The sequence below is a fragment of the Bos taurus genome, chromosome 3 (genome assembly GCF_002263795.3).
Source record: "Bos taurus isolate L1 Dominette 01449 registration number 42190680 breed Hereford chromosome 3, ARS-UCD2.0, whole genome shotgun sequence".
NCBI lineage: Eukaryota > Metazoa > Chordata > Mammalia > Artiodactyla > Bovidae > Bos > Bos taurus.
The window spans coordinates 34,803,242-34,811,891 of NC_037330.1; the positions used below are offsets into that span (position 1 = coordinate 34,803,242).

The 8,650-nt window shown below is 43.5% G+C and overlaps 1 protein-coding gene across 1 annotated transcript in view; it reads right to left on the reverse strand.

Annotated features, from left to right (window-relative positions):
• Positions 1-1,790, reverse strand: part of EEIG2 (EEIG family member 2) — an 82,619-nt gene extending 80,829 nt beyond the window's left edge. The window contains exon 1 of the mRNA XM_002686161.6: positions 1,293-1,790. Within this exon, the coding sequence (XP_002686207.1) occupies positions 1,293-1,432 (140 nt within the window). The 5' untranslated portion in view covers positions 1,433-1,790. The remainder of the gene's footprint in view (positions 1-1,292) is intronic.
• Positions 1,791-8,650: the final 6,860 nt, after the last annotated feature.

Below are 8,650 nucleotides of genomic sequence, written 5' to 3' on the forward strand. Positions count from 1 at the left end.
ATCCCTGGGTCTGGAAGATCCCCTGGAGAAGGAAATGGCAATTCACTTCAGTATTCTTGCCTGGAGAATTCCAAGGACAGAAGAGCCTGGCGGGCTACAGTTCATGGGGTCACAGAGTTGGGCACAAGTGAGTGACTAACACATACACACACTTAAAAAAATTCCTCAGCTGATCTTTAAAAAAAAAAAAAATTCTGAGAATCAATATTGCTTCATAACTCTCTTGCTTTAGTCAACAAGACAATTACATTTTCTGGCTTTCACAGGCTTCAATATTGCCGTCCCAACTCCACAACCCACGGACATTATTTCCTTTACATAATTAATAGAGATGACAAAAGGAAAACAGAGTATATTTTAGGATAAAGTCCATGTACAGCACTAATGAGAAAATAAGCATTAACTAAAAGCCTTATTCCTTAAAAGTTCATTTTTTTTAAATTCCGCAAATTTTCTCTTTTCCTAAGGAACACTTACCCTACAGGAGATCTGTCAATCTACAAATAGTCTGGCATGACTCAAGGAACACTACCACTCCTGACTTCATTCTGTAATCTGCCAATAACGCTCCCTGAGAGGCCCAGGGGCGCATTTCAAAATGAGACCAATACAACGGAAAAAAAAAAAAACCAACAGAAAAACCCCAAATGAGAACAAGGTCTGGGCTGTGCTTCTGGTTCTAAGTCCTCCACACTGAGAGCAACTAGCGGTCACTTCAAGACTGGTCATTCAGTGAGTGTTTGGGCGTAACTGGACACGCAGCTCTGAGATGAGACACAGACTTGTCCTGTCTCCAGGGAACACTTGACTCAAGTCTGACAAGGCCTGGGCATCCTGGGCGCCCGAGCACTTCAGCAACCGACAGGCATAAAGAGAAAAGCTAAATAAATGTACAGGCAGATTCTGTTTAGAGCCGGCGCTCCTGGAACTCGAGCAGTTTGGGTTATTTTTGTTCTAACAACAGCTCAAGTTCCACTCTGCATCTCACAAACATGGAAAGGTCTGAAGAGAAACCAGAAGCATCCTCTCCCTTCTGACCATCGCTCCCATTCCTGGAGAACTGAGGAGGGAAGAGCAGATACCAGGAACCATCTGGAATCATGAGCACAGGTGGCTACCCCAGCCGAAAACCCATTTGCGAAGCACTTTATGCAGATCGATTCACTCAGACTGGTCCCTAGAGAAAGAAAAGCTCACGAGGCTGGCCGCCCTCCTGGAGTTAAGGGGCTGCGTCAAGAGATGTTGCCCATCCAGCTGCTCCGGAGCAGCCGGCGGCGCGGCGGGCGCGTTACCTGGGGGACTCGGCGGTGAAGCTGCCGCCGTCCAGCAGCCGCATCTTGCAGAAGAGGACCCCGTTGACGAAGGGCACCGAGGAGAGCTCCTCGAGCTCGAAGTCCACCTTAAACTTAAACTTCTTCTTCTTCATCATCATGAGAGCCAGACGCCGGCGAGCGGGGTGCGGGGGCGGCCCCAAGGGGCGCGCGGGCCGGCGCCGCCGCTTCAACTCGGTCGAGCCCCGGGCCCTCCCAGCCCCATGGCCCGGGCCGCGAGCTGCGCGCGGGGGCGCGGCCGGGGGGCGCCGAGGTCCGGCCGCCGCCGCGTCTTCTTGCGGCAACTCGGGTCCGAGCGCGGCGGCGGCCGCAGCGCGGACCCCGCCCGCCCGCGGGGAGTGGTCGTGCTGCAGCTCGGCTGAGCAGTGGGAGCCCTTTCCGTGTGCAGCTTGCCGCCGCCACCGCCGCCGCCCGTCTGGGAGGAGAGGCGAAGCTGGGAGAACCGCCGCTGCCGCCGCCTTCTCAGCGCCACGGGCCCAGCGGCGCCCCCAGCGGCCGCGGCCGGCAGCGCACCGCTGGGCGGAAGTGGGGAGGGCTGGCGAGGAAATTCGGGGCGGGCGGGCGCTTCGCAGGGAAACTGACCCGCGACGGCAGTTAGGGTGTCACGCCTCTCTCGGGTTAAAAAAAAAACAAATCCTACCAAAAAGGAACTTCCTTCTACAGCTTCCTCTCGGCCTTTCTTTATTTTGCTCCGCCTCCTTTCTCCCCCTCCCTCTTCAGCGATATTTTTTTCCCCTTGGGTTTGAGAGTCATGGATTAATAGAGTGAATCAGAATCTCCACGACGTTCTTTTCGTCAATTTGAAATCCTAAAACTAAAATTCACGAGCCTCCTCATATAAAATGAGGAAGGAAAAGAAAGGATTAAAATGTGCTGAGGACTCAGGCACTGACTGCTACAGACGTTTTCTCTTGTTTATTCTTTAATTCCTGTCATCCAGGATAAAAGAGTACAGAAAAGATTAAAATAATACCTTTCTTTCTAAAATGTAGTCTGTCCAAACCGAGATTGAAAAGCCTAAAAATAAAGTGTCCATAGATGCATAGCAACTACCTGCCCTCTATAGGCATGTGTATGTTGTTGCATGTGTCTTGCCTGCTTACTTACATAATATTCCTGTTTTCAGTCTAAATTATTAACCTTCGCAGTAATCTCTCTGAACGGCTGCAACTGAAAAGATCCTCGTTTCCAGTTCACTCATTTATTCATGCATTCATTCACATAAAAATATTTTTAATCACCTAAAATGTTGGTCACTATGAAGACCCAATGACTTATTTTAAAAAATAACAACAAAACAAAAAACCACATAAAAACCCTGACCTCAACTGTTTTATGATTTACTGAGAGAGAGATATATATATGTATACATATATATATATAAATCGGTCCTTAAAAAAGAAAACGTACCACGTGTGTTTGTTTAGCATGAAGACAGTTTGTCTCGAGATCGGAAGGGAAAGCAGTTAAAGTAATTGATACTAACTAGTGTTCTGAATTTCAAAGAATGAACAGAATTTGGGACAAAGTGGGTTGTGGAAATAGGGTGTGTTCCAGGCAGAGGAAATGAAGGTAAAAAGCCAGGGGCAGAGTTTAGGAGTCTGGGGTTGGGAGTTGGTGGTGAATATAGCTGGTTGGCCATCAGGACAAGGAAAGGCAATGGGAAGAGTAAAAGGGAACTTTGCAGTTTGTAACTTGGAAAACTAGATGGGAGCAGGAGAGGGCAGATTGGGAATGGAAGAGATAATGAGTCTTTAAGCTGTGACACATCAGGGAGAGAAGGGCAGCCTTAGATCACCGGAAAGGTTAAAGCCAAAATCATGTATTTGGGAATTAGAGTATGCCTTGATGGCTGAAACCCCAAGAATGGATTAAAAATGAGTTACTCTGAAGAATATTTAATGGGTAGATGGAGGAAGAGGAGCTTGTGAAGGCACCTGAGAACAAAGAAAGAGGAGATCAAGGAAGATAAATGGCCTGGAAGCCAAAGAAGAGCTTTAATTATTTAACTTTTAAATAATTATTTAAGTTTTAGATATTTAAATTTAAATATTAAGTTTTAAATTATTTAAGTTTTAAATATTCATATTTATTAAGACCTACTGTGTGCCAGGCACTGTGCTGGGGACTAGAGATACAAATGAACAAGGCACAGAGGGGCTTATAATACAGATGTACTAGCAGATCAATTAGAGAGAGGGAGAGGGAGGTAGATCTATGATCTATGGGGAGTGGAGGAGGGGAGTCTGCATTGCTGCAGAGCAATCCTGGAGGATTTGGACTGAAAAGAAGCTATTAAACTGCAGTGCTAGGAAGTTATTGGTAATCTAGGCAAGTGAAGCCTCCATAAAAGGTGATGGCAAAGTAAGATTAAAATGGTCTTATAAGCAGATAGGGTAGGGAGTCCCTGGAAAAAGAGAACCAGGCATTGTTTTCTGGACATAAGAGAAGACTTTTTTGGCCTAAGTCATTTTGGGATCTAAGCCTGGTGATTATACTTGCCGTTGAACAGATGTCAGTAATTAATGATCTTAAGGGAAGTGAGGGAATGCAAGAACAAAGGAAAAGCAGTCAAGAAACAATAGTTCAGCAATAAAAGAGAGTCCTGGTTCCTCCTCAAGGGATATATGATACAATCTAATACACATTTTTGAGTTGGGCAGGATATAAGCCACCTCCCCACCCCTCCCCCACCCCCTGCGCCCAGGTGCAGGACAATAACTACATTCTGGGACCCCAGACTGATCAGAACCTAAGGATTGATGACGTAGACTTTTTCGGACTTCAACCAACTAAAGCTTGGACTCTGATCACCTTTGCCCCAGTTCTACACTAAATTCTCCTCTGCCTATTCCTTCATGAATAGGCATATACCCTTAGCTTAAAACTTCCTCAAATTTGCAATTGGGGAGACACTGCTTCAGGAAAGATCCCCAGTGTTTTCCTTACTTGTTGCAAGTATTAAATCCTTCCCTCTCTTTGTGTCTTTTGGCTTGACACCTCCAAGAAGCAAACCCAGTTTTTGGGTAGCAGTCTGGGAAGTGAATGGTAGGTAGCAATGAGGAATGAGTGACAATTTTTTTTCCTGATTTTTGCCAGTGAATGAAAAGAGAGAAGACAGTAATAGCTAGGAGAGGAACATTCAAACTTTTTCAGTGACATTCTGGAACTATCCAACATTTGTCAAGTGCTTAGTATGTGCCAAGCACATTTGTTAAGTCCTAGATATCTAAGATGCGGTTTCTATTCCAAATCTTAGAGTCTCTTGGAGGTAAGTAAGCAGGCTGTTGCAGTACAATGTGATATTGAATCTGTCTTCCTATGACAGTAGGTATGAATAAAGTCTTCTGTGGGAATGTTGTTGTTCAGTTGTCAAGTTGTGTCTGACTGTGGGAATATAGTACATCTAACTAGGATAGTAGGGTTGTGGAAAACTTTCTAGGGTAAGTGACATTCGAGCTTCTGTCAGAATGGAGAGTGGGGGTGGAGAGCAGTTTCCAGGAGGAAGGTACTGCATGTGCAAAGGCTCAGAGGAAGAGAGACTGTTTTGCAGGAGGAACTGAAAGTAGTTCAGTCTGGCTGCAACTTAGAGTGGGGTGTGGTGACAGGGATATAATAGGGAGCCACTGAAGTTTTAAAATGGGAATGATATACTAGAATTCGAAGTATATAAAGATCTCCAGCTTCACTAAAACTGAAGGAAGGGAGTCTAGTATTCTTATTTAGACTTGATTATTAAACACTGTGTGTGAGTCAAGGTCCAGACAAGAAACAAACATCATACTTTAAGTGTTTAAATGAGGAAATTTTAATGAAAGGATTCTGTATAGAACTGCAGAGTAAGGAAACCACAGACTGGTGGGGTGTTGAAAGGAGGGGAGTTAAATATCTTGACCTCTTTCATCTCCTGCTTTCTGATCTCCTGCTGCTTACTTCCCATGATCCAAAACCAACCGAAGTGAGAGGGCAAAGAAACCTGGAAGATGCAGTTGGTAGAAGATGGCCTCCTGAGGCACAGAGGAAGGCACCAAAGGGTGGAGAGTGATGGAGTTTAGGGGATAGAAAGCTATCAGTGCACACCTGGTTCAGCCAGGGTTCACTGTAGAAACCTGAAACAAACAGCTATCAGTCAAGCAATTGAGAGTCCTTGGAAGGGCTGCTGGAATACAAGTTGATAGACTATTGAATTCATTTGTGGCAAACATTATCAGATGCCACTATTATCTGGTCCTTTTTTACTTCTTGGGCATATGGGAGTTTACATTTCCCAATCTCCTTGCAGTTCAGTAGGGCCATGTGACTAGCTCTAGCCAATAAGATGTGAGAAGTAATACATCATTTCCAGGATGAGACAGTGACAAGCTTTTGAGCAATTCTCTAGAAGGCAATGGCACCCCACTCCAGTACTGTTGCCTGGGAAATCCCGTGGACAGAGGAGCCTGGTAGGCTACAGTCCATGGGGTTGCTAAGAGTCAGACACGACTGAGCGACTTCACTTTCACTTTCATGCATTGGAGAAGGAAATGGCATCCCACTCCAGTGTTCTTGCCTGGAGAATGCCAGGGACGGGGGAGCCTGGTGGGCTGCTGTCTATGGGGTCGCACAAAGTCGGACACTACTGAAGTGACTTAGCAGCAGCAGCAGCAGCAGCAGCAGCTAGCCTTTCTCTGCCCTGCTACAATTGTCATGGAGGAAACCTTGTGCTCAGATGTAGTAGCCACAATATTGAAGCAGCCCAAATCACTGAGTCAGCACCTGGAGAACAGCTGCCCACATTTGCAATAAATTTTTGTCCCTCAGTTTTATTGAGATATAATCAATATGTAACATTGTATTAGTTCAGAATGTACAACATAATGATTTGATAGAGGTATATATTGTGAAATGATTACCATCATAAATTTAGTTAACATCAATCACCTCATATAGTTATAAATTTTTGTGTTTCTAATGAGAACTTATAAGATCTACTTTCTTAGCAACTTTCAAATACACAATACAGTATTATTAACTATACTCATGATATCGCACACTACATCCCCAGAACTTATTTATAAGTGGAAGTTTGTACACTCTGACCCTCTTTATCCATTTTTCCCAGCCCTCCAAACCTTTTCTCCGTCAACTACCAATCTGTTCTCTGTATCTATGAATTTGTTTTTTTTCAAGTTCCACATATAAGTCTTTCGCTGTTTGACTTATTCACTTATGATGAATAAGTGAATTCATACCTCGATGTTCATCCATGTTGTTTCAAAAGGCAAAGTGTCTTTCTTTTATATGACTGAATATACACTCATATACATGTATGTATGTGTGTGTGTGTATGTGTGTGTAAGACATATGGCTTCCCAGGCAGTGCTAATGGTACAGAATCTGCCTGCCAATACAGGAGATGCAAGAGATGTGGGTTCGATCCCTGGGTTGGAAAGATCCCTAGGAGTAGGAAATGGCAACCCCACTCCAGCATTCTTGCCTGGAAAATTCCACGGACAGAAGAGCCTGGTGGACTACAGTCCATGGGACTGAAAAGAGTTGGAATGAGCATGTTTTCGTTTTTGTTTTGTTTTGTTTTCTTTATCTGTTCATCCATTGATGGACACTTAGTTTGTTTCCATGAGTTGGCTATTATACATAATGCTGCAATGAATACGTGGGTGCAGATGTCTCTTCAGAATGGTGATTTTCTTTCCTTCAAATATAGACCCAGAAGTGGGTTCACTGGATCATATGGTAGATCTATTTTTAATTTTTTGAGGAACTTCCATATTGTTTTCCATAAAAGCTGAATCAATTTACCTTCGCATCAACTGTGTACAAAGGTTCCCTTTTCTCCACATCCTTGTTAGCACTTGTTATCTCTTGTCTTATAATAGCTATTCTAAGTGTGAGGTGATATCTCATTGTGCTTCTGATTTGCATTTCCCTGATGATTAGTGATGTTGAGTACCTTTCCATGTAACTGTTGGCCATCTGTATGTCTTCTTTGGAAAAATATCTATTTGATTCCTCTGCCCACTTGTTTGTTTGTTTGTTTCATTTTGTTATTTGCTATTGAGTTGTGTGAGCTCTTCATATATTTTGGATATCGACTCCAAATCAGATATGTGATTTGCAAATGTTTCTCCCATTCCATAGGTTGCCTTCTCATTGTATTGATGGTTTTCTTTGCTTTGCATGCAGTTAACTTTTGCCAGTGAGAAAGAAACTTTTATTGTATTTAGTCACTGAGATTTGGGGAATTGCTTGTTACTACAGCATTACGCTAGCCAATTCTGACTAATTTGTAGTGTAGCTGGAATGAGAAGCTGACAACAGGACACACTATTGCTGCCACCACTGTGGAGCCCATATGAAGAGCCTGGATGCTGCAAACACGTTATCATACCTCGCTTGCAAGTGGCCACAGCAGCAGGAAGATAGCCTCCAATTCACTCGTACCTATTTTTTTCATAAGTGCATCTATTTGGCAGACGTTATTTGCACCTAGAATTCAAGTGATAAAGGAGTCTTAGGAATGTAGTTTTTAGCTTTTCAACTTCTTCAAATAGAATAATGGAATGAACATTGAAGCAGCAGATGTAAGTATCTACCCCAATACCTATAATAAATTTTCTCAAAGGCAGGAATGGTTTGTTAATCATCTTTGTATCTCTTCTGTCTAGCCGGATACCTGGCATTAGTTGGTGTTCAATAAGTGTTTCTTGAAATGATATGAATTTCATTTCTGGTGACTCAGATGGTAAAGAATCTGCCTGCAGTGCAAGAGATCCATGTTCGATCCCTGGGTTGGGAAGATCCCCTGGAGAAGGGAATGTCTACCCACTCCAGTACTCTTGCCTAGAGAATTCCATGGATAGAGGAGCCTGCTGGGTTACAGTCTGTGGGGTCACAAAGAGCAACTAACACTTTCACACTTTCAAGTGCTTCACTTCTCAGGTGAAACAATAAAGGTGCTAACATGTGCTAAGACTACTGGTATCAGAGATTTGACAGATCTTGTAATATCCTCTACTATGAGAGGGGAGTATTAGTAGTCTCCAACTAAAAGGAGTGGGCAGAGGAAGAAAATAACCATACCAAACAGTTGAAGAATAGGTAAGTTAAAGTTAGGTTCAGCTCCAAATAAAAGAAAACTTAAAACAACAGATGCTTAAATATGACAAGCACATTTCTTTCTTAATTAAGTAAAGACAGGAGATAAAAGTGTCTCCATGAGAAGTAGAAGAGCTCCATGAGCATCAGGAACCCAAGTTCTGTTGCTCCATTGCCCTTAACATGTGGTTTTCACCCTATGGTCTAAGATGGCTGCTCAAGCT